Below are 26610 nucleotides of genomic sequence, written 5' to 3'. Positions count from 1 at the left end.
TTATTTTTCTTAAAACTGACTAGCAAAGGAGAGAACAACTTTGTTATTAGTGGGACATTGGACTGAAAGGCAATTATACAAAAATATTAGTGTTTTTACCCACTAAAAAGAACTCGTATGTTTTGAAATCTAATATTGCTTCACAAATAACTGACTCCTCCCCACTTCTTTTGTTGTGAATTTCCTTTCCTAGCTTTCTTATGAATGGTTTATTAACTTAATTAGCATTATTAGTAATTTATAACTAATAGCGTTGTCTGATTCTAAAAGAAAAGTTTATTGCCCTTCTAGCTAGATCCTACACATTTTTTAGGGTTGTGGCTTCACTTGGACGTCCTCTGGTCAATGTAGCTGCTTCAGGGTAGGATGTTGTTATAGCAGTTGTTTGTTTTGCTTCTTGTGCTGTAGAGTATGTTGGGACACCTGGCTGTACCATAGCTGCTCCAATTTATGGCCCAGCATTTTTGGGCTTTCACTAGTAAAGTTTTAATTTTAAAGTTTGAAGTGAGCTGAAGCGGCTGAAGCAGGGGGATGTTTTCTGCCTTTTCATCTTTGCTACAGAACTGGCAAATGGGACTTACCTGTACGAGATAGTAAATCAAATAGAAAGAAAACTAGATAGGGAAGAACCTCTTAAGGTCATGTAATCCTCCTGTAGCCCCCAGCTAACAGCAGAGCCAGCTTCAAAGTTAGATCAGGTTGTTCAGGGACTTGAAGGAAGGTTGTTTTATCAGATCCCCTAATTCAAGTACCAGGCTCCTTTAATTCTATGCATATGAGTAAAGGTATTTGTGTGATCAAGTGTGTAACGAGTCAGGTCCTGTCCTTAGCTTGTCGGGAGTGGATTTCATGATTTAGGGTGAGTTTCTCATCTTAACGCTAATAATAAATGTATAATAAGCAAACCCATTATTTCCCTAGGTTGCGCATACTTAGCAAATGGTCAAGAAAATGATAAATTAATCAATAGCTAAATTAGCAAGCCTCTCCAGACCTCTTATTGAGCAATATTTTCCAACTTCTTGTCATTTAATACTTTCAAATTACTGTAAATAAGCCCACTGCCACACTAATCACGGTTTTAATTGTTGCCAAGAGGAAGATTTAAGGCAAAAGATTGAAATACCTTTAGAGACTGTTACTGCTAGTTTTCTGCAATCATAAGTACCAGGATAGTTGACTATGAGTAGGACACAGCTTTTATTAATATGTTTATTAATAAAATAATATTGAGTAAAAATGGAAATATTATTACTGAAAAACAGCATATCAGACTTCCAGTTCAAGTTAAATGGCTTCATTGATCTACCATTTTCTGGCAAGCCCAGAACGATCTGAGTGGAGCACGTCAGCCCCAATCTAGGTATGTGTTGGAAAACCACATGTAGTTTTCAACCCTTCGACAGTCTCTGAGACTGTTCAGTTGCTAGAAAGTAAGCATAGAGACCAGTGTCAGAGTGCTCAGCACCAGGCAGGATCAAATCTAAGGTATACCAGTCAGCACAGATCACAGTCTCTGCCACTGGCTTCTAGCAACATATACCTCGTAAGAAAAACTTTCAAGATGCACAAAAACTTGAATGGAAAGTGGGGGCTATTTAATGTTTCCCCTGAAAATATCTAGAAAGGTCTTAGGACTTTTTTTCTTCCTACTTAGTGTATTTTGTATGAAGCAGAATTTCTTTGTACAGGCTCCAGCTAGCTGACTACATAGGGAGGTTAGCCTAAGGGGTTGTGCATTGAAAACAATAAGGAAACTTAAAAAACTTCAGAACGTACTTCAGTTTCCTGGAGTGCTTGTTTGAAAATCTTTGAGCGCCTGCTGGGTGTGGTAAACTTTCCTGGCTGTCTCCCTGAGCTTGAAATTGTGCATCTCTGCCTCCTTGCACTAACGCAATAGAGTCTTTCTTCTCTGTGAACCAGACAGGCAATTTTCACTTCACACATCATTCGAGTTTGTTGCAATAATTCAAAAAAATCACAAACTGCTCCTCAGTTCACATTAATATAAATAATTACAGTTTTTATCCTTTTCTGGTTTGAGAAATGTATGACCTGGAGGTCTGGGGCCTCTTCTATTAAGGACCAAACTTGCCAAAACAACAAATTATTAATTTTAGGGAGCTGCTGACCTGTTCAAGGCCTATTTTGTCATGAATCACCCAAAAATAACCAAGGAACGTTCTGCTCTATTAGAAAGTGGGCAGCGCCAGTTTTACACATTGCGGATTATTACTCCCATCTGACTTCCTCTTTTGTATTCACATCTCATCTTTACTCTCCCCTCTGGTTCACTTATGACCTGGTGTCTTGAAAAGTATCAGCTCTCAAAACAATGCTGCATTTTATTCTGAAAGTTGTGGTCCCAGCTAATCCCACATGTTAGCTCTTGCATTCATGCAAGTATTGGTTATCTATTCTATCTGTGTATGTTTTCAAATAATCTGTCAGCAGTAGCTCTTTCTTGGAATGATCCTAGAAATAAGCTTACTTCATGGGCAGAGAAGTAGAAGAGATACTACTGGAGCTCATTTTCTCAGGCAGCTTTATCAAGAGCAGTGCTCTGCATCTTCACTTGACCTTTCCATTGGTGTAGGGTGAGAAACTTGGTCCCCACTGCTGGAAGAGGCAGGTGAGGATGTTGTTAACACATAGCCTGTTGCAAAGTCGCTCCTGTTCCATCACTGTTAGGCTACATCACAGTGCTGCTATACAAAACTTTCCTGAAATCCTTTTGAAAGGACTGTTTTCAGGGTTCTCCTATCCCATTTTATTTACTGGGTTTTTAGTAGCTTACTGTTGGTCTGTCAGCATGTGGTTGACTGCCATAGCTTTATCTTGCAACAAAATGGAAGGAAGCAACCATGTAAGATAATTCAAGATTGTAAATCCCAAGAATGAAGCTCTGCTTTGAGCCTTGCTGCAGACTGTCTGTGGTTGTAAGTTACTTAAATGCATCCTATGTCTTGGTTTCTCTGCTCCTAAGAGGAGGATGCCTACCTAGCTTTCAGGAGTGGTAATTCATGAATGTGAAGTGTATTAAAATTTTAAACCTGAATCTTACTTTTTGTGCATTTCCTACTGGACTTCTATGGTCAGTTTTTTAAAAATAAAATCCTTGGCAGCTGAGAGACAGTTAGATATGTGTGTCTGTATGGATATATATACAACAGCTAGAAATAACTAGTATGAGACATGGGGGCATGTTTCAGAGTGTGCAGTACCTTGGTTGTTTCTTCCCAAGAAGAAACATTTCTCTCCTAAGAGCGAAAATTATATTTTGAATCTCAGTTTTTTGGATAGAAGAATTCTGAGATGAGTGGCATCAAAATTCACTGTATAAGTAATGAACAGTGTCACTTCTGGAGATTTTGAATGGAGCTACAAATGAAACCCTGTGGTGTTGTCTGAGAAGAGTTGAGCATTTTTGGCTTTTACCAGTTCTGTAATATTCTGGTTCTCTTATGGAGAAAAAACACAAACTGTGCAGTAAAATTCAGCTGGATTCTCTTGGGTGTATTGAGCTAATGTTCAGCATTAAAGAGAACCATGTGAGAGAGACCAGGCTGTAGTGAGCTGATTTGGGCACTATGATTCTTTGCTTTGCTCCTTTCCTGGCACCAAGAGATGAGGGGGCAGTGTTCTTTAGGGGTAGAGGAAGGCAACTTTTCTTCCTCCATCCTGAGAGCTCATATGCTGGGGATGTAGTAGGAGGGAGGAATAAATGTCACCTGTGCCAGGTCTCTGCCCCCTAGCAATTTCTTCCAGACAGAAGGCAGTCTGCTCCCATTGTGCTTCCCAGGTGGTGTGAAGGCACAGAATAAATAAACACTGGAAAAAAGTACTTGGTGTCTAATGCTTATTCCTATTTTATGACACATTTAGTAAAGTTACAATGCTTTCGTAGTCTCATATTAGAGCACTCTTTGCAGTGACCTGGATGGGTGATGTCTTGGTTGTGTGCACAACAGGCAGTTGATTCCTGCAGATGCATAGTGCTTTGACTTGTTCTCTTGGTTTCCTTTGGTTTCAGTCCCTGATAATGCTCTCAGCCGGTAGCAGGTTTTTATTCAGGATTTAGCTCAGAATAGATCTGGTGCAAATGTTGGCCATGCTATACATTAGTGCAAATGTTATCAAAAGCACCCTTATGTGCCTCTGTGAGCCCAGAGAAGCTGAGCCTCCTTGGTAATATGTGCTAGTGGAGGTCATCATAACTTTATGTATTCCACACAGGTGCCTCAAAATTGTATTTTTCCCAGCACAAACAATTTTGTAACACTCTCTGCTTGCTTTTGATAATGTAGATTAGGGCCTGATTATTGTGTTATATAAAGACCTGACCATGCCCCTTTGGGAACTTCAATTGAGATGGCTATGAGTGGGCCAGGTGTTGAGCTAGTGCGTAAAGTCAGTGGCATTTTTTTTGAAGAAAAAGTAATTCCCCAGACCCCAATGCCTGCAAACACATGTACTGACCTTCTTTATCTAAATTTTGGAAAGCAAAAATGCCAGCTAAAAGAAAAGTAGCAGTGGAAAGATGAGACTTTCTTAAGTCCATCTGTGAGAAGCAGCTTAGTGTCTCTAATGCCAGATCAAAATCAAAAACTATTTTGGGGTTCACTAGGATTCTTCTAAAATAGATTTTTGCTGCAACGTATAATTGGGATTTATTACTGACTCCCTGACTTGCTTTCACTGAACACCTAGACTTCTGTAGGCTAATCTAGTCCTGTCAAAAGATCTTTTCACCACTTGCCGTGAATGCCTTAGGATAAACTCTTGGTTAAGACATTTTTTTCTCAAATTAAGCTCATTTGTGGGCTGGAACACAAGCTAGCTGCCAACGCTGCCATGTAGTAGCAAGGTTATAAAAGAACAAAATCCAGCAGTGTAGTAGCAAGGTTATAAAAAGAACAAAATCCAGAGGTGGGTTCTGACATACCCTAACTTCAGCTATCTACCATACAGACGGGTGAATGTGAGCATGGTAGCTTAGACACCTGCAGTAGTGGTGACTCAAATGCAGGTCAGTGGTGTCCAGCATGCTCTTTAGGTAATTGGATGTAAATAATGACTTTAGGATGAGATGCAGCCCTGTTTCAACTCTACTGGCTGTATCAACTACATTTCTGTTGGCCGTAATGGGAATACAGACAACTAGTGCCTGTCCATACCTACACAGTAGACACCTGAAATTCAGGTGTGCTGAAACTCTCTGTTACAGACAACCGCTAAAAGTCTCCATGATTTCAGTGGAACTAGGATTTCTGCCACCATTTGTAGGGGTAGCAATTAGGGGTTGCCTGCACTCTTGGGAAACAGAAAATTTGGGATCAACAGTTTAGCAACTGTGTAGTATAAATGGCCAACTTACCAATATTTTCAGTGGAAGCCTTTGCAACCTGTGAAATAAAAAATGCTTGGTCAAAATATGATTGCATTTAATTATATCTCTCTGGGTAGTATATTTGGGGAGTGTCTATATGCTACTTCAGCAGTCCCATTGCAGTACATTGGAGATTTGCATGACTGAGACATGCAAGAGCAGACTATATAATTTACAAGAAATGGATCTACATTCAATAAAAGTATTAAATAATGAAGATTCGTTATCTTCTATTCAATAAGACTGTGATTTGCAGGCTGTTGAAGTTATGGGACCTGTTCCAATGACTACAGAATTTTGGACCAACCTTGAAGTTTTGTGCTCAGAATAAACATTTTATACACTGCTTATGTAGAAACATATGCTGATTCTGCAGTCCCTTCCTCATAGTGAGGATGTGGTGACACTTATCTCCTTGCATTTCCCAAAAGATTGAATGTTAATATCTAGTTACAGAACTGAGCCATATGTTTTCCCACCAATTTTTTTGAAATGTTTCTGATTTGTTTTATTGCTATTAGGTGACATTCGAAATATCAGTGTAACTTCTTCCTTCTGTGGTTTAGCACCATGAGAAAATTATAGCTCGTTCCCTGGTCAAAATGTCTAGCATTTGCAGCAAACATGTATTTTTAATTAAGCATTTTCCTAAGAAAATACTTTTCTCTCAAAGAGGAGGAATATTTGAATGCTATTGCCACACCGTACAACTTTATTTCAGCTGCAAAATACTTAGATGTTAAAAGTGGAGATTTGCATGAGTGTTCTGAATGTGTTTTCTCATTTGATCAGCATGTTGAATTCATGGTGAAGGTAGTAGGCATTCATAGTTATCAGCCTGTTGTGGAAAGGCTCCTAAAACCCAGCTGTTCTTTTTTTCTCTGTTGTGAGGAAAGATTAGAGACTGTTGAAATCACCCTTTAATCATGCTTTCTAAAAGAATTACTTCATTTGTAGTTTTTAGATCAATTCACCACAAGGATATGACCGTCATCCTGGGCTAGAAGTCCACAAGAGGACATGGTGACTAGGCACAATAAATACTGGTGTATTGTATGTAACTTTTAACCACATAAGGATTTTTTTTTTAGATCTTTGAGACACTTGTAAAAATAATGGTATTTATTACCGCTTAATTGAATAGCACAAATCCAAGTCAACTGGAGGAAGATTTAATGTTTCACTATTTTTTTAATTACATTCCAGCATATACAGGCATTAAAGTGGAGCCTCAATTCTTTAAGAGACTTATTTGTGAACCCTTTTGACCAAATTTCCTCACTAGGTAACTTTTAAAGACTCACACCTACAAGAGAAAAGATCTGAAACTTGGGCATGTTACGTTCTAACCATGTAATTCTACCTAGCTGCATAGAAAAGCAACACTTCATCTCTCCAGCTGCACTGAGTGCATTTTATGTTTTGCATGTTTCTGTTTGTATGTTACACGTTTGCTGTGACTACGAGTGAGCAGTTGGATTCAGAACACTACAAATGTAAATAAAGATGTGTCTGATTTGTATATTCTGGTAGCTCGCAGTCCTATGTCATTAAAATACGTAGAATCACAAATTATTCTCAGGATGCAGTCCCTAGCAGAAAGTTATGGTTTGTTTTCTTAGAACTGTAACCAAGAATATAATTGTGTTCAGTGCTGTTAGACTGTTATATCCTGGCAAAATCCTGGAAGTCTCCAGTTCCTCCACTGAAATCCACTGAGCAAGCAAAGTTTTGGCTTTAAAAAACTTGTATGATTGAGAATCTCCCTTGGGCTGGATGCATGCTGGTGAATGTCATTTATCAGTGCATTTGGACAGTGCTGGCACAGTGACACCATTCCTTGCATGGGCAACTTCCACAACTGTGTATGGAGCATATCATCAGTAGAGAAACTGTAGCAATGAAGCTGTGATTTTTAAGAAACTTTTATGTGACTGGATTCAAATTGGAAAAGTGTTAGGGTAAGTTCCTGTTTCCTAGCCTTACGTGACTAGCCTTGCTGAACCGTGAGTGTGATTCATTCAGCTGGGCTGGCAGTGTAGAGGAACGATAGTTCTTGGTAAGTAAATCCCAATTTAATTTCTGAGCCATCCATGAATATAGCTGTCTTGTTACCATAGTTCAAGATGTAAAATATGAAAGCTGTTCTACATCCAGATTTTGAAGCATTTTGATTCTAGCTTCTTTTTGCTCTAGGAGAATTGTGGTTTAGGATTCAGGTTAGGCTGTATTTGAAGTGCCATAGCTGAAATCAAAACAGATGCAATTCATGTATTTGCTTGAGCTCTCAGACTTGCAAGAATTTGTAAGTCATAGACTGCTATAACATTTTAAAAGTTGTAGATACACAGTGTTTATATTTTATAATTTAAAATGGGAGGATTCTCCTGCATTTCAAATAATTTTTGTATTAAATCATATTAAAATATTTTATGCCTCGTATGATCATGGAACTATGAAATAAAAAAGTGAGAATGTCAAACTTGCTTATTTTTTATTTTTAAGATGAGATTGGGGAAGTTTTATAATTTGCCCATATGAAAAATACTAAGCTTGATTTCTTTTAATTTGTTTATATTCTTCTATTGTATTTGATTGTGTCTTGTGATTTGTCTGAATGTTGAAGTCATCTGAAGGTGTCTGCATTGATGAACATGACTCAGAGATGGTATACAAACAGAAACTTGTCACAAATATGATAATGGCAGAAACAGTACAAGGAAAATCCTCATTCTGTAATTTGAGCAAAGAAGTGCACAATTTGCATAAAAGTAGTTCTTCTCTTATAAAAGTTGTTTCAGCTATATTCTTAAAACTTTGTTAGGAATAAATAGAGAAGTGCAATGGTGTTTAAAGATAGTCAAAATACTGTAATTTTCAGGAAGCAGTTTGGCCCTGAAAGTACAGATAGGAACACACACAAAGTTTGGAGCAGTTAAGTGTGTTATGGAAATCAGAGAAAAGTATGTGCGACTGTTTCCGGCATGTGAAAATTTATCGGGAAGTTCAAAGTTTGCATTTCAGTAATGTGGTGGTTGTGAGAGAGGTTGTAATGACTCTCAAAACCACTTCAAAACACTAAAGCATCTAGCTAATCCTGTCGCTCATCTGACTCTGGCAGCTAGTTGGAAGGAAAGGAATCAACCCCAAATTACCTACACAAGAGGTGGTTTAATAATTTAGATAAGGGAGAAGGAAAAGGAAGTTCCTGGGTGGCCGGGATGTTGTCTTCCCTATGCAGTTGCCCTCCGCATTGCACTCCTGTAATTTTTAAAGCACTTGACTTTGAGGATGTCTGTACTTTACATTTGTAAACAGGATTCAGCAGATGTTTCAGTGAAAATTGTAGAAGAAGTGATGAGCTGGAGTGCAGTCTGCAGCTCTTTCATATATGGTGTTGCGAAGGTAAAAAAAGGATTGGAAACCCACTCTGAGTTTACGTGCTGCAAGTCAGAATCTGAAAAGCTGACAACCACTGCAAACCACTGCAGTTACGAGCAGCTAACAGAGTTACAGCCTAGCCTGCCCCTGCCTTCCTGTGAAGATTCACAGGAGAAGGGAATCCAGAGGCTTGTTAGAATAAACTATTCTTTGGCCCGAAAATAATTGGAAGAAACATGACATTGTCTCTAATCAAAGTAACTTTTTCCCCTTAATGAGAAGTTGTAGATAAAGTAATAATGCAAAAGAACACTGAGTATTTCCAGATTGCAAAAATTAGAATATATTGTGGCAGAACTGGGAAAGAGATGGTTGGAAAAGAAACAAATTCATAATTAGTAGTTAACATTTTAACCCCCCTGCCCCAAGTTTGTTAAGCAGCTTACCAAAAAGGGACAGCAAATGGCTATCAGATGTGAGACGTTATATTAAAATTATGTCTATAAAGGTGAAAGATCTGAATAAAAAAATACAAAATTATTTTAGCAATTATTTGCACGCATGGCAAGAGAAGCTTTGAAGAGTAGCAGTTAAACTCTTTCTCTGTGACTTTCAATAGAAACTTTTTCAGAGTAAGATTTAACTCCATTTGGTAGCTGATTACTGATTACTTTTAAACAATAAGGAATTTTGCGTATTAATACAAGACAATTTTTAATGAAATCTAGTTGATTTTTGTGTGATAGCACAGCTGCTTCTGGTGCCCATTCTGTACTGTATTCTCTCTGTCCCAAAATACACTCCCTATAAGCCCAGCCAGGCAATGAGTGAAATCTGTTGCAGAGCTCCTCTTGAGTCCTTCACTACTGTCCTGTATTTATTCTGCTGGTATTACTACTTTAGGAACATGTTAGCTGTGAAGTGAGCCTGTTGTTCATTAATGGATGCAAACTGTTCTAATCTGAAATAATCTTAAGAAAAAAAGATCTGAAAATGCCGTAGGGAGGTCAGGACTATGGTACTTGTTTTATTCCGAGAAAGGAATTCAAGTGAGAAATTGGGGTAACTTTTTTGTTTCTATGTGTTCCAAGTATACCAATTTATAGAACTCAGGTGGCAAATCCCTGTTTTAGTTATTTTCCTCATATTGCAACCCGAAATGAGCTGTACCTTAAATTGATTTAGTTTTTATAAAATAGCACAGCCTCTGCTTATGATCTGGTGGGATCTAGTGTCTGACTGAAGCTGAACATGCGGTATGTGTACTGAAGGAAAGTTATGGAAGTCTATGGTTAAAGAAAGTTGCAGAACCAGAATTAGTTCGCCATTTATTAACTTTTGAGTGATTAATCAGGGAAACTTAAGGTTGTACGTACATAACGTGCATAGGTTTGTCCGCAAGACCCTCTTCAACTTCACTCATGAAGTAGGAAAGAATTGATTCCTTCGTTGGTTGTAGCCTTTCATCTGACTCCTTTCATGTCCTTATCTGACTCTGCTTTCAGCGGTTTGTCTTTCCCTGGAATATCCCTCCTAGCTTTGACTGCTCTGTACATACGGATTCCAAGGAACGGTTTAAGTGGAGACTGTGGAAAGACAAGTGGGACAAAGTAGGCAGAAACATTTTTGATGTTCTGAGTTGCTACCAGAGCAGCCCTGTGGGTGGGTTTGCAATGAAAAGCAGTTAGTTAAAGGGAGAAGGTTTTGAATTTATAGAGTAATACACTGATAGTAACTTATTCTCAGCAGCATCTGATGAGTTGAACCTTCACTTCCCACAACATGTTATCCCGCTGCTCATATGCGAAAGCCCTGTTCTATGGCCATATTTGCTCTCCCTGATATGACTGTGTTGAGTGCAGGTAACTTTAAAACCTAGACAGAAGCATTTGTTCATTTGATGTTTGAAGGAGAAAATTAGTCATAGATGAAAATAATTGATTTTCATTTAAAAAAAAAAAACTGTTTTAATTTTAGCCTTAATCTAAATAGCAGATTAGGTTACGGATTGTTTAAAATGCTTACTGTTTTGGCAGATACCGAACGAGTTTCAGACCTCGGTACACAGTTGCATATAAGACAGTAACAGAGCTGGAATGGAGATGTTGTCCCGGGTACAAAGGGGAAGACTGCAGAGAAGGCCCAGCAGAAAAGCCAAACACTGCTCATCATCCCGCAACACCGGTGAAAGCTGTTGTGAAGAAAGGCTTGGGTAACTTTTTCTTTGAATTTTGGTATGCATGATCACGTTTGGTTTCTTGTTTTGTCTTTTAAGTCTAAGAACTGTTATGGTTTCTATTAAACTCAATTACTGGCAGGTACAAAAGCCATATGGAAGACACTGCGTGGTGGGAAAATAATAGCCAGGCAATAACAGTCTCGATACAGAGAGTTTCCTGAAGAATAACGGAGGGGTGGCTGTAGAACACTGACCATAAATGGCAGCTGGCTACTCATGGTTCAGGAAAATCTTTTTGTTAAGGTTGGGTTTTTTGTAAGAATTTACGGGTTTTTTTTGTGGTTTCTTCAATGTTCAGCAAAAAAAAATGTATTTGAGAGGAACTATTATTAAAACGAAAAAGAACAGGTACTAATTTTAATGATATATAATGCTCCCTAGCAGTTTCACAGTGTTTTGTTTGTTCAAGGGCTTGTGCAGATTTTAGATTCATGTGAGATTACTTGCCTTAATTCTAAGGCGTAAGGGAATGGTTTCTGAAAAAATACCTTAAAGAATGAATGATCTTTGTTTGCATAAGATACTGTCTTCTGAAAGGATAAGAAGGAATGCTGTTACTGCAGTATTGTGCCTTTTCTGCATTAACAAAAAAATGATAAACAAATGTTTCCTTCTGAAGGACTTTTTCCGAACATCATTGGAGATTAGCATCACATATAGCACTTAGATTTCCACTTGTGGTTTTGATGTAGTGGAATGGATTGGGACTGAATACATGGTTTCAAACCAGTCCTATAGGTTATATACCTGCTTTAAAAATAAGCTTTTAAAATATTTTGTTAGCCCATCTCAAATATTTCCAAAAGTTGATGATAAACCACGGTGATATCTTTGAGGAACTTGCACACTGCTTACATGTAGAGATTTTCTTTCTGCTCCAACCCTAAAAGAGCTGTAATTCAATGCAAAAATAGACCAGTGTGTATGTAATAGCTACACTCTGTGTATGCATACGTTTTTATTATTAAAGGAATCGGCCACCCTGCCAGTCTTGAAGAGTACATTTGTGACTTCCTACCTCCTTTGTAATGTCTTTAAGCTGAAATCCAGTCTAAAACTAAGAAAAACTCCAACTGCATGTCCTTCAGACCCTATCTCACTGTTGCTCTCCACTGTATATCTAGCATGCATAGCTTGGAACCAGTGCTAAAATTCTTTTGTCCGAAGATTTAACTGTAATGCCACTAGTCATCTGAAAGTTATTCTAATGCTAACAATTTGTGTGTCTATTTTCTGTTGTATTTAAAGAAGTATATTTTCTTCTTTGCTTCTGCTTTTTAACTTTATTTACCTATTCTATGCATGCAATAGTATGTGTTCACTGTGCAAAGATCTTTGGATTATGCATTGCGTAAAAGGTATAATGCAAAATCCCAATTAGGATTATACATGATGTTTTTATAGAGTGTACCCCTCTGCACATAATGGCAAAGATACTGCTTGAAACTGAACATCCAGAATTGTACGTGGCTCTGCAAATGAGGTGCTGCCAATGACAAATGGATTGGAAGGGTGTTTTCAGATGCATTAATTGATTTGTGCTAGGTAAAAAGGAGATTGCAGCTAAAAGTCTGCTTTGACTTTTTTTCATTCAATGGTAGTGCTGGTGTTATTTTAATACAATGATTTTTGGATGTATAAAGTTTATGCTTTTATACACATTTTTATTGCCTACTTAAATATGTGTCAAACGATTAGGTATTTTTGAAGCAAGTGTGATAACTGGAATATCTTGCAGAACCCCACCTAGTATATGCATTTGGACCCCAGTTCAGCAAAATACTGGAGCACAAACCCCCTTTAGGCACATAAATTATTGCCACTTAAGTTTTCATTGGGAATTCAGGAGCAGCACCTCCCAAATTACTGTTACAGGAGATGCAGTGGCTCTAAGGGGATTGTGTTGTGATGTGTATGGTTCTATAATGGTGTGTTACATATGCTATAGCTTAGATTCATTGCTGAAAAAGAAGGGGGGGGGGGTCTGCTTGTTAATTTATTTATTTATTGCCATTGTATCTTGGCAGGAATTGGTCAATGTGCTAAAATGTTGGAGTGTTTTAATAACGTTTTAGTTATAAACTCCTGAAAACAAGAATAGAAAAGGGAACTATGGAAAAAGGAATTATGCAATTTAAATCATTATTTGGCTTTAAAGAAAAGTGAAATTAGTCTCAGCTGATTAAAACAGATACCCCTGGGAATATTTACATCCAGACTGTCTGTTATTTCCATGAAACAGATGCAGAACCAACAGAAGTGCCAGAACCTCCACAATATGAGAAGAAAATACAGTTTCTTGAGGATGAATTGTTTAGACTTACACGATCAGTGCTGGAACTTCAGTCCTCTCTGGCAGGTGTGAATGAAAACCTAAAGCTGACTGTCCAAGAAGATGCTAGTAAGATGTTGGTCACTTGGCTAAACAACCTTTATGACCGCCCAGAGCCTGATAGTGCGGTTGGTGGTGCAACAGACAGTATTCATCTGCCTGGACTCCTCAGCAATAGAGATCAAAAAGACCCTTTTATTGATTTTGAAATGGAAGATATAAAGTCTGAGCTAGCTGAGGTCAAAGAAGCCTTGAAGATGAGGAATGACAGGCTGGAGGAACTGAATGGAAAAGTAAAAGGCTATGAAGGACAATTAAAACAACTGCAGGAGGCAGCACAAGGACCTACAATAACAATGCCCAGTGACAATATATATCAGGAGTATATAGACTCAAAATTTGAGTCCCTCAGACAGGAAATACTGGAAGGATTTGAAAAGAAAATGGCAGATTTGAAGAACTCCTGTGAATACAAACTACAGGATATCCAGCAGCAGTGTGATGACAATGAAAATAACTGTTTAGGAATAATTGATGTTATAAAAGGAAAAGAGAATGACTTGAGGGAAGAAATAAATACTCTCCGAACTCAGATTCCATCAAACAAGTCCAGCTGTTGCAAGGAGGGTGAGAGAAATGACCTTGACCAACAGATAAAAGATTTAGATAAGAAGATTGACAGAGTTGTGGAAGCACACAGGATCTTGAATGTCAGAATAGATAATGAAATCAGTCGATTGTCAACTCCAGATCTAGAAGACATGTTTGGTGAGAGGTTGGAGGAGCTAGATGCGAGGATGAATGTTACAGAACGAAATGCTGAAGAACATTGCTTTTACATTGAGGAAACTCTCCGCGGTGCTATAGCTGCTGAGGTAGATGAATTGAGAGACTTGTTTGACCAAAAGCTGCGAGCACTAGAAGATAGGTTAGGTGGCACTATTTTAGAGATCGCTAATACCACAGACCCAGATGGAATGTATATTAATCCTGGTGCCGTCTTGCCCAGTGATGCAGCATTTGCAAATGAGCAATTTACAGCAGAGATTAATTTCCTGAAGAGCAAACTACTGTCGCTTGAACACCTCTGTGGGCAGAAATGTCAGTCTGCACCGCAAGGTACGGAAGACCTTCAGAAAGAGCTAGAAAATTGTAACAACAAATACAATCACTTGCTTTTGAAAACGGACAATAACTCTGTTCTCCTGCAGTCTCTAAATAGCTCTCTTAACGAGAAACTCAACTTAATTAAGGGTAACCAACGTGACATCCAGAAAATGCAGAGAGATGTACGTGTATTCCGGTATAGTCTAAATGTCATGGATAAAGATATGAAAAACCTTCAAGACGGCTTGCGTAGCTGCAAGGAGCAGCTTCTGGGTGTCAATTCTACCTGTAGAAAAACACAACGAGGTGTCTTCCGAAAAATCGATCAAATGCAGAGGACGTTTGCAAATCAAACTGCTCATCCCAGTGATAATTGCTGTGGTGAAGTGAAAGAGAGACTAGAACAATTGAATGACCATATCGTGAATGATCTTAGCAAGTGCAAAGAAAAGACCCAAGGTATCCAGGAGGGGGTTTCTGATGTTGAGAGCAGAGTCTCACGTGTTGAAAAAGTTTGTGGCAAGCTGGACTCTGTCTCAGGTAGCTTGCAGAAGATAAAAGAAGGTTTGAATAAGCATGTGAACAGCTTATGGAACTGCATCCATGAAGTGAATGGAACTATAGCATCTCACTCCGCTGATATTTCTGGCCTCAAAAATTCTGTCCAACAGTTTTATAGTCAGGTCTCCAAAATCACCATGGACATTGAAGGCATGCTGAAATCTCAGTCTGACACAAGTAAGTTGTTTTGCTTTTTTTTAATGCTTTTTTTGTTTGTTTTCCAACTGGCTTTCTCTTCTAAATCATTTATAAAGGAACTAAACAAGGGAGGAATTTACAATTCCTCATTACACAGTTTCTACTTTGTTTTTACAGTGACTCTAATTTTGGCTCTGCTCTAGAACACCATAGAGGACTTCAAGTGCTTTTAAAAGTATTCTCAAAAAAAAAAAAAAGTCTTATATGCTTTCATGTTTTCCCAGAGAGTGGGAAAACTAATATTTTTTGGATGGTGAGTTTAAAGTGAGTTTCAAGTATTAATTATCTGTGGGTATTATTCCAGTTCATTTGATCTGGGTTTTTGGTTTTGTTTCATTTTGTTGTGTGAGATTTTTCTTGATTCCTTGGGGGAAATTGAAAAGTAACTGGAGAAAACTGAAGTCAAAGGAATTCAAATTTATGATAAGAATGATTCCCTGTAAGTTTTGTTCTTAGCGTGAGTTAATGATTATAATTCAGCACCAACTCTTTGATTTAGGACTTCTGCAAACAAGCTGTGGCATGTTTTGCTGTGGCAATATAAGACTTCTGCTTCATAGCTCTCCCAGAAGTTTCCATTCCCACAATGTAGTTGGCAAGTTGGCAATAGGTGCACACCCCAGCTAGCAGTGTTTTCACACCTCAGCCGCTTCTGTTAGTAGTCCAACATGTTAGCTCAAATCCACATCCACAGGTGGTTTAAAGTTTGCATTAGAGTGGCTGAGAAGCAGAGGCACATTCCCTTTGGCTCAAAATGCTGTGAAATAGTAAACTCAACATGTTGGTGAACCTTGCAATGAAGGTTTAGAGACCTTGCCAAAAGCCACTCAGTTCCCTCTGCAGTTCTTGCTCCAAATTTCAGCAGTGGGTTGTTTTTCTGAGACTCAAGTTTACAGCAGGAAGCTGAGTTCCTGTTTCTGTTAGCATGATGCAAAAACAGAGGAATTGGAGACTGTTTTGAAACTGGACTCTTCAGTTGGTTGATGCTTCTGGTTTTAATTCTGTGCACGTATGAGATAAATAAAAGGCCAATTTCTGTGACTGGCCTTAAATCAGAAGAAGAGGTGCTGAGGGAAGAGCCTATGGGCTGTTGCAGCTGATGGTGGTTGGGGGAGATCAAATGCAGGACCATGAGCAGTCTTGCTTGAATGGACAAGTTGTGCTTCATGAAGGATCTGAAAGCAATTTCTTTAGGGAAGAATATCCTTCTCATTCTGAGGCAGAGACTTGAAAGCCTGTGATAGATGTGTTTCTTGAGTGCTTAATTGTTTAAAACTAAGTGTATTGCAGTACTTGACACAAAAATCCTTCTGAGGTGAGAAGCTCTTGTGTGAAATTTAAAAAAAAAAAAAAAAAAGTTTCTATTCTTTAAAGGAAGAAGTGAAGGGAAATGGAGGGGGTCCGTAATTCTCAGATAATTCTTTTGGTGAAATCTTGACTTAAGTTCAACAGGGTTAGGACCTTCACCCCTAGATCTCACAGAAGCAGACCCAGTCCCCATTAAAATGCAGTATGATGTATCTATGTAATCCTATTTCTCATCCATCTTGCCCCAAATAAATCTGCTCTAGGGACCTACATTGGAGAAAGGTCCAAGACACACACAAGTAATCTTTCTTCTGCTATTTAAAGCAGGTGTTCAAGAGACCTTGCTGGTGGTATTTATCAGCCCCTATTATAATGTTGTAAAGCATTAAAAAGCCTTGGTGTGCCTGGGTTTCTGTAAAATAATGCCATTTCAGGGCAGAGCTCTCCGTTCACCATTGGGTGTCAAGAGCCTATGGCAGGATGCTGCTGCTGGAGCTGGGGTGCAGGCACTCTGAGCATCCCTCACTGTTAAGGGGTGCCTCTGGCTTCTGAAGGATTCATGAAGCACACACTTCAGTCATCAAATGTTTCCAATTACAGTAACACTGTCTGGCACAGCAGTCCCAAATAAGTTTTGATGGCTGGAGTTGCAGAAAGATGTTGGCAAAAGAGCCTTTTTTGGAAGTAGTTTGGGAACCTTGTTACATGAGTTGGGGTATAGCTTTAACTATTTTCACATCCGTGATCTGCAGCATCATCTCTGATACCAATGTTATTTGAAAGGAAGGCTGTCAGTCCTGGCCACAGATCGATGTAGAATTTCTTATGCACTGTTTGCCAGCATATTGTAGCATTGAAATGATGTAATTTGATTTTGGAAGGGCCGAAACAGAAACAAGTTGTTACTAATAACATTTGTTGAGGGCAGTAAGGCCAGGATATGTTGCAAGTAATAACAATATAAAATCTTATCAAGCAGTGAAACCTGAGAAAAGTCAAATGACCCTCATCTTAGGAATATGGCTGTGTTTTCTTCCACATTTTTTATTAAGGGGTTTCAAGTGCATCAGTCCAAACTAACAAGTCAGGTTAGTGAATGATTGTACGTCAGGTACAGTCCCAGAGGCCAGAAATGTATTTAATTTGTCATAATTTCTGGTGAAGGCAGTGCAGCATCCTGCCGTACACAAGGCGGTGGTGGCGGCAGGCAGTGGTCCGCTCTAAGCATGTAGGAGACCACGCACAATGTGCTCACTAAGCTAATGTAATCCAGCAGCTCTTCGTCCACATTAAATGGTGACTGCCCGCAGCTCCATGTCGCGTAGGGCAAGTTGTGGTTATTGCACTTGGTGCCTCCCTGCAGGTACGTTTGCTCTTCGAATGGCATAAAACTGAAAGCCATGTTAAAGTTAGTGGTCTCTTTTTAACTTACTGCTTATTCATACAGGTTCATGAAGTTTTCCAGGAATCAGAAGTGTGGTCTTGCAGCCAGATACTGTGCTGGGAGTGCAGTTTGCTTTGGTTACGGTTATTTGACCTGAACTGCAATTCCTCTGGTAATTGTCTCTGTAGCAGGGTTACGGTCTAAGAAACCAAATGTATGCTCTGCTTTACAGCACCAATAAAAGGCAACATAAAATCGTAGTGTTCTAGTGTGAATAGTCGTATAGTGGATTCCTCTAGACTCCTTGTGAGCTTGTGAAAAATGGTACTTTGTAACTTAATTGTCAAATCCCTTTGGCATCTATAAGAAAATTCCAAGTCGGGTCTTTTTGGCCTCTTGTGAGTGCAGTCACAGATTCCTTTACTCGCTAGTTTCTTTTACACACTTTTTTGTGTGTGTTTTGGGGGCTGAGGAGAGCACGGTCGGGGCAGAATGGTACTAGAAACAGACACACCCCAAAGATCCACCCACTTCATGCATCCAGGTTGCTGCTTATCTTCCTTCCCAGCAGACCATTCCTCCTGCAGTGAAATAACAGGTTAAAGCTGCCTGGCTGAACAAACTGAATAAAATAAAATATTTTTAAGAGGGGGAGAGGAACAAAAGCATTCTTATTTTCAGCTAAGTAGGGAAACCTTTCCTTCCGTTTCAGTTACGGATGGGCATCTGAGAGCAGAAGCTGTTGTGTGACATGATAACCAAGTTGTCACTTACACCAGTGATGACAACTGGGGCAGCAAGGATGCTGCTGCTGAGGACAGTGTTACTGTTCTCACCTGTGTAATGATCTCAGCTCTGCTTTTTGCCTTCCCAGATAGATGGGAAGATAATGGGGAAGATTTCTGCTTTGTCCGCTGCACAGCAAAGCTTAAGCAGGTCCAGCTAGATTCACCCCAGCCTTCATCGGGGATTCATTTTCTCATTGTATTGTGAATTGAAAACATGTGTTACAGAATTCAGTGTCAGGATAGGGTGGCTCCAGTGTTACCAAGTGATTTATTGGTACTTTGTCTTGCTATGATGCATCTCAGTAGAAGAGGCCAAAAAGGTTGGCAAAGGTGGCAGACCAGATCCCTCTCAACCCACACGTATCTGATTACTGGCACTTTAAGTTGAGCTTTAGGCAAGTAATTTGGGATTTAGCTTATGGAGGTGTAGTTGCATAATTCTGAGTATTGCAGTATTGATATTGCATGCAAGGAAGCAGTTTGCACAGGATATGGGATTTGAGCTGTTAATTGTTATTTAAAGATTTAGAAAAGCAAGCAGAGAAATGTATTCATTTTCCCTGTGTCAGTCTAAGTCACTGTCTTAATAAAGCTCATCTTAATTGGCTAGAGAAATGACAAGTACGTGCATCCCAAGGTAAAGTATTTTGTCAGTTTGTATTTTGAATGAGGTTAATCTGAAGATCTTAGTTGAAGGTCTAAATCTATGCCACTGTGGACAGAAGATGTCTCACTAAGTTAACAACTCTGTTAAACAATTCATTTTGATACTTTAAGCCTTTTTTCAAAAATTTTTAGAAGATTTTTTTAATCCTGGGATTTTTATGAAGATAATGTTAATCTGTATAAAGTGAACATTTCACCCATTAGTCCTCTGCCTTGTGGATAGAGTTACCAAGTGAGCTTCAGTGCAGCTTTGTGGTGCATTGCTTGTATAAGTTTCAATTCTCATGGCAGTTAAAGTCAGCCAGCAAAGCTCAGGAAGATTTTTTTCTAGCAGGCATATCTAGCAAATGAATACAAGTGGTATGAGACTATGAGTTCGGACAGCCTCTCAGTACTCTGGGAGGCTTACGTGGACTTTTTATGAGACTGAAAACAAGAAACGAGATTCACAAGGGTAAAGTGCAGGTGTCGAATAGTCACAAAACAGCACGTGGGTTGCCAGCAACACCGTCTGGACCCCAGCCGTGCATCACAGACAATACCTGCATGACTTGGTTGCAAGCTCTCACTCAAAGGCGCAGTATAAGGCCCTGCTGGGGGTCCCCAGTTATGCAGCAGAGCCAGGGAAAGCCTCACACCATGTCTGCTTCTAGGTGCAGCCATTTGGTTTAGCCCTAGCCACTGATGAATTTACCCAGGCTGATTTTGGACTGTGATAAGTGCTTCATTCTGATCACTGAGACATCAGAGCGGTGGTCTCCACTGTGGACCATGGCAAGCATCTCTGGTGTGACAAGTTGCATCAGATAAATTTGCAAGGGGATGTTTGTCCATTTCCCAAACACTCAATTCTATCCCTGCACCTAAAGCCATGCTTTTAGTCTCAAAATGCAATCAAAATAACAAATGTTAATACTCAATTTAGAATTAAATTCTAATTATTCTGTGTAAAAGCTGTCATTGCATCTGCTGAAATCTGCACATTTGTAAATTCCTGTTCTTAATGTAGATGTAATTGAACTTCATTCTTGGGAGGACATTGCATCCTTAAATGCCATCTAAGACTTCGTTTTTATGAATAAGCCTTAATTTCTATAAAGGGCTTAGAACTGGTCCAGATACACAAATGTAGCCGTGTCAGCGCTGTTCAACCCTGATGTCATATGTGTTGGCTGCCCTACTGGAAAAGTCTTTTAATGGTATCTCTTCTCTTTAAACAGTAAAAGTTTTTCTGATAGATTATAACCTAGGGTTCTGCCTTCAATGTCAGAAAATATTAGTAATGGGAGTACTTGGAATTTTAAGTTTGTTGCTTTTCAAAGTAGGGAAAAAAACCCCTGTATGTCGGTGTTCATTTACTCAGGTTTTTTGCTGTGGGTACTTTTCTTTATGGTAGTGCTGAAGGGTCAGCCTTGTGCTAGGTGTTACGCAAGTACAGAGTCGAAAGTAGGAGTGATGGGCAGGAGGTGTTCAGGAGAACTGAAGTGAAGGTAGAGGGGGAGCACACAATGGAGATTAAAGCACTGGTGGGAACAGGTGTGCTACACAGCCTGCTTGGTGCAGAAAGTCAAAGCTGGACTAGTGGGTGAATGTTCATGGGTTATGTGACTGCTGCTTGTCCTGTCTCCAGGCTGTCTTCATTCCTTTCCCTGTGTCACAGGCTGGGAAAGAAGGGAGTCTGTAGTACTGCAAGAGTGGAATGGAGTTTTGCCAGTGCAGTCTTGGGTCTGAGGGGAAAGGTGGCCTGAAATTGAGTCCTGTTTTATTTTGAAGTATTTTTTTTACAAAAATATGGAGTATTTTATACTATTTTAGGCGAATAATTCTCTATCTTTCCTCTTCTTTCATAATTTCAAAGGGCAATCAGAAGTACCACGGCAGCCATTGCCACCAAGACCACCTCTGCAGCCTCAACCTGGCATATCCCTGCTGCCATCAAGGCCAAGGATACAACCCCCGCGACAGAGGACCCCTCTTCAGCCACCACAGCCAAGACCTCTTCCGCGCCCAGTGCTGCCAGGATCAGGAGTTGTGCCATTTCTGCCCGGAACAACCGGGATCATCCTGGAGACTGGAGAGGCAGGGCCTCCTGGCACTGTTTTAATGTCAGGAAGAGGGAGGCTTAGGAGTGTGGACGGTCAGGCTGGTCAAAGTACCATGCCCATTGCTGAAGGGTATGCTGGAGCACCAGGTGAGAGAACCAAACTAACAGTGAATCACTCCCATCTTAAGTGGAATGGACATGTTAGGTCTTCCTAGAGGGGTGACACTGAGATCTGTTGTGCTTTACCAGGCACCTTTCAGCCTTTCGTGGATGCCAGTTACAGCTATTGCCATTGGGAATGGGTTTACGGTAGAGGCGATTTCTGAACAGGCCTTTGCAGCCTCCAGCTGGCTACAGAAGTAGGGGAAACGCGTTCAGTGCCAGTTTTGTTGTCTTTGCCAAGGCTGCACTAAGCATGAGGTCAGCAGAGCTGATGTAAATCCTTGGTAACTACTGCAATCTTTGCCATTAAGGAAACTTAAATTATATTTTTTTTCTTGCCGTAGTGCTTGCAGTGGATTTAGTACATTGTAGTAAGAATTTTTTTCCCTTTGCTGTGGCAGCCCCAGCTTAATGATAATTGAGCATTATGTAGGAGATGCTATTTGGTAGCTACTTCAGTAAGTTGCTGTTTGGTAACAAAGGGTGCTTTTTAGAATACTGCAGCAATATTTTGTCATAGTGTACTCCATTATGTACTGTGTGACACATACTGCTTTTTCTTTGTAGGATATCCAAAGTTATTTCCTCCTACCACGGACTCGCAAGGTAAGGTGACTGTTAACTGGAAATTCTTTACACAGGTACTTCATGTTTATTTCAGTCCCTGGAAAGTCACGATCGAGAGAACAAATCTGACAGATTTTTGCTATACCTAAGCATTAAAACATAATCTGCATCCTTTGAAAAGATTATTTTTTTGAGGTTTGGAAAAATAATTTATTTGGGGTTATTGTTACTTACTTCAGTGGTTTTTTTTTTTTAATACAGAGGGTTTCTAGTTCCAAGCAAATGTCAGTATTGACCTTTTTTTTCCTTTTAATGAGAAAATACATATTTCTTTCTGATAATTTTAATATTTCTTTAATAAGATATGAATAAGGCCAAGACTAAGATCTTGAAACACTGTTAGTATCTGAGCTAGTGCATAACTAGGTCTTCCTCATGGGAGAGTTTCTGGCTTTGTTAGAATCACGAGGGCTCGTGTTCTTAACTTCAGTGAAAGTAGGAGTACTGCCACTGACAACCACAATTTAAAAAGATTCAAAATGCAGTTTTCTTGGTTTCTTGGTGTTTTGTTTTTTTTTTTTAATAATTGTTAATATCACAGTTCATGTATGGATTTATATGGTAAACAGGTATAAATCTTGTGTGGGACATGCTAGTTGGCCTTGATAAATACGTTGATTGGGTGCTGCCTGCCCTACAACCTCATAGTCAAGATATTATCAAACCCTGGGGAATGGTATCCTGGATCAAATGGAATATTCCCACACCCTCTTCAAAAAGAATTATTTCATCTAAATTTGAGGAAATATGAGAAATAGATGAAAATAAAACATTAGAGCTTTCTGGCATCAAAAATCCTACCCTTGGGACTTGGTTTGATGGCCCTAACAAAATCACAGATACACATCCTGAAGACTGGTCTGGGGACTGACAAAAAGAGTTGTAAAGAGTTCACACTGTAATTCTGGTATTTATACTTTCTAATTAAAAATCTGCCATAGCCTTACAGCAATCTTTTTGCATTTGAGGATGGTGGTGGTAAGAACAAGCAGCAATAGATGAGGCTTTTGGAAGAGGATGAGAAGTAAAGAAATGTTCATTTATCTTGATGCCAGCAAAGCCAATATAGATGTCTAGATTTCTGTGATAAATGGATTTCCTGGGGGTTTTCTTCCACTTTGTACAACCTATTGCCATTTATAGACAGCAGTATTTTAATATATGTATGCTGAAACTGTGTGAAACAGTAGGTCAAAAAGGCAGGGTGTGGCAGGCAGCGTGCCTGTTTGCTGCTTGGTGGAACATGTTACGGAAGAAACGTTATCACCCTAGGATCCAGAGAGGTGGGCTTGACCAAGGAGTTCCTTTTCCTGATCCATGCCCCTGAAGACCTATCTAAATACAAGATATACCTGCTGATCTGTCCTATAACTTCCCCCAAAATGCCTTGCAAACCCCAATAGCAGGTGCCGTTATAGAAAACAGAGGTGAGGATGGTACAAATAGCTATTAGACTTCTGTGGAGTTAGAGCATTTACATCCACTGTCCCTAATCATCAGTGTCTGCTTACAGACAGCAAAGAGAGCAAGCATTCTGGGACAGAATTCAGCAGTTAACAGTGTTGTGGAAATTAACAGCTGGGGAAGGGAAGATTTTTGGCTTATTGGAGGAGGAACTTAATGCTTAAATAAGGCATCAAGGAGTCCTTAATATCTAATTTGTGCAGGACAATAGTTCATGATGTCTTGTGGTACTGAAATTCAAATTTGAAAGAAGATCAGACCTTCTTGTACTGTAATTCCTAATATAAGAAGCTTGTACTATTAAATTGGCCTTCTGAGTACTCCCTTTCATTTCTGTTTCTGAATAGCTTCTGTTACATAAAAGCACTGCTCAGGAAGAAGTTCAGGGCTCCAACTCTGTCCTCTGGGATTAAACTAGCCCACTTTAGTACTCTTATTGAATGCTGAGGCACAATTTGCATACTTTCAATACCTAAGTATTTCTTGAGTTTTTCAGATTCATTAGCTATCTCTTTGCATGCATCTCACAACATTGTAGGTAGAGACCTTCAAGGACTTAAAAGTATTTAATGAGAGAGTATAAGGTACAATATTACATATTAGCTCTTTCACAGGCAAGGAGTTCATGACAAAGGTGAGTTAAGTGTCAGGACCTAAGTGCATCCACCTAATCTCTTTTAATACATAAAGAGTTGAACCAACTGTTATTTAAAGAAACATCAGCGGCAAATGTTATTGAAGCATGGCAGTTTTACATTTATGAGGATTTTTGTTTGCTGGAGCAAAGAAAATTGCAGGAGGCAGAAGTAATGAATTGGCTGATGAACTGCTCTGGGAACTGATGAGAAAATGCTTGTAAGATCCCAGGTCACACAACTAGGCAAGGACAGAGCCAAGCAGAGGATTTCGACGTTCTGATCAGCATACAGAGGACCACAGTGAAAAAAATTCACTGAAAGCACGAATTGCCTTTTCCACCCTCCCCCTTCATCCAGTCTGCAGTGTTGCTTGTGTCCTTAACCCTGCAGCTTCAATGGAGGGTGGTTGCTCCTCTCTCAAAGAAACACCTTGTACAGTGTAATAAACAGCTGAGCTAGTGAGCCCTACTGCTGTGCTAACGCTGCTGTATATATCCATGCAGATAAAGGGCTAATTTTGGTTTGGGCTTTTTAATTCTTATTACATGTCGGATACTCAGCCATCTTTACTTTCTCCATGTGACTCCAGGCAGCAAGTCTGGAGGACACATTTCAAATATTAAAGGCATGATGTTACTGTAATGTAAGATTTATGTTGTTGCAGGTGGTCCTTGATTTGAAGAAAGAGTTTACTGAATGCATAAATTACCCTGCCATGCTTGTGACGCGTTCTGCTGCATGTTTAGCTCTTTCTTTTGATCATTAGACAGGGAGCAGTATTCTTGTTAGTACACATCAGTGGTCTAGCACAGGGGAAAGCATGTTTGCTGACTTTGAGGTGAAGAACATGTGATCACCCACAGTTGCACTAGTGGTTGTGTTTTGTTGCTGTTTGCATGAAAGAACAGTGCAACTCACAGAAGCACGCTGAAGGATGGCGTAGGAGATGGGTATTTGTGTAAGGAGCGGTAGGTAAGTGCTAGGGCAAACCTCTTGCTGCGATGTGAAAGGTAGGAGTCGTAAGAGCAGAGAGAGCTGTTACTAACAGACTCAGGAGAAAAGTAGCTGTGTCTTCATAACACACTGAGCAAGTTATCATCTGCATTAGAAACACTGTGACTTAGCAGAGCTAATGGGCCCAGCTTCATTGAGCACTGGCTCATGGAAATCAGTGTGGCACTGTGCTGTGCTTCATGGCCATCCCATAATCAGTGGGAATGTTCTTGAAAATGAGAGGTGTTAGTCTCAAACTGAAGAGTTAAAAAAAAACAGTGAGGAGGTGATAAATTGCTGATATTTTTGTCCCATTTGCTCTAACTGAAATTATGCACTTTGCCTTCATTTAGATTTAGGACTATTGGCCAAGCAGAGGAAATCTGACATATTTTCTGTACTCCTGCGATATGCAAAGGCATCATAAGTGCACACTGACAAATGAATTACATACTGATGGTCTCTTCTGTGTAGACTCTTGAAGAGTCCTTATTCCAGTTGCTGAGCAATTGTCAGCAGCACCATCACGCTCTTTTTTTTTTTTCTCCTTTCATCTTGATAGAAAATGCCTATGCTGTGCAGTTTTGTTTTTCTTGAATTTTTTTTTTTTTTTCTTCTTCTTCTTTTCCTCTTTCAGGCCCTTGGGCTCTGTGGGAGGCATGAACTGTGCTGGGAAGTCAAAAGAGAGGTGGAGAACCAGAAATACAACTGCAGATGGGTGGAAGTAGATGTAACCTAACAAAGGCCACCCATGTATCTTTGGTCTTTTGACTCCCCAGAATGCATTATACTAGCTTAGGTTGCCATGAACATGCATACCTGCTCCTGCTTATGTATAAATATATATCAAGTGAAACCTTCTTGAATAGGTCTAAAGTCAGAGTTTTTTTCCTCCCCCAGAAGCTGTAAAACTGTGGTTGAATCTTTTGTGAAACTTTTTGTCTGCCTCGCAGTTTCTTCATCAGAGCTGTGCATGTGGTTCCCAGCTTTTAAATGCTTTAAAACTTTTCTTCCTGATTTTTATAATTCCACAACGCTAACTGCTTAGGTGAAAGCAGTTTCCAAGCCTGGACCTTGCCTAGAGAAGCTGAACTTTGATCTTTGCATGAAGGAAAGTGTTTGCAAGTGGGGGCATGTAAGGGAAGGTGGTTCACCTCTCTTTAAAGTTCTGCAAAAGCACTGCTGAGAGCTGCAGTTCCAGCTGGAAGCAGGGAGGAGGGTGGGAGCCATGTTGCGTCTTCACTGTGCCTCCTAATATTGCCCACTGAACCGATCTACAGGTTATTTAGATGGGTTTAAGATTTCTCCTTTGGACAAACACAGATGGTG

At 39.6% G+C, this 26610-nt stretch overlaps 1 protein-coding gene across 1 annotated transcript in view; it reads left to right on the top strand.

Annotated features, from left to right (window-relative positions):
• The window catches only part of EMILIN2 (elastin microfibril interfacer 2), a 41187-nt gene that overhangs the window by 3605 nt on the left and 10972 nt on the right, over positions 1-26610 (top strand). Inside the window, exons 3-6 of the mRNA XM_075023076.1 lie at positions 10807-10982; positions 13252-15186; positions 21212-21544; positions 22127-22165. Of these exons, the coding sequence (XP_074879177.1) occupies positions 10807-10982; positions 13252-15186; positions 21212-21544; positions 22127-22165 (2483 nt within the window). The remainder of the gene's footprint in view (positions 1-10806; positions 10983-13251; positions 15187-21211; positions 21545-22126; positions 22166-26610) is intronic.

The sequence above is a fragment of the Buteo buteo genome, chromosome 3 (assembly GCF_964188355.1).
Source record: "Buteo buteo chromosome 3, bButBut1.hap1.1, whole genome shotgun sequence".
Lineage (NCBI taxonomy): Eukaryota > Metazoa > Chordata > Aves > Accipitriformes > Accipitridae > Buteo > Buteo buteo.
This window is presented reverse-complemented; position numbering and strand designations above follow the sequence as displayed.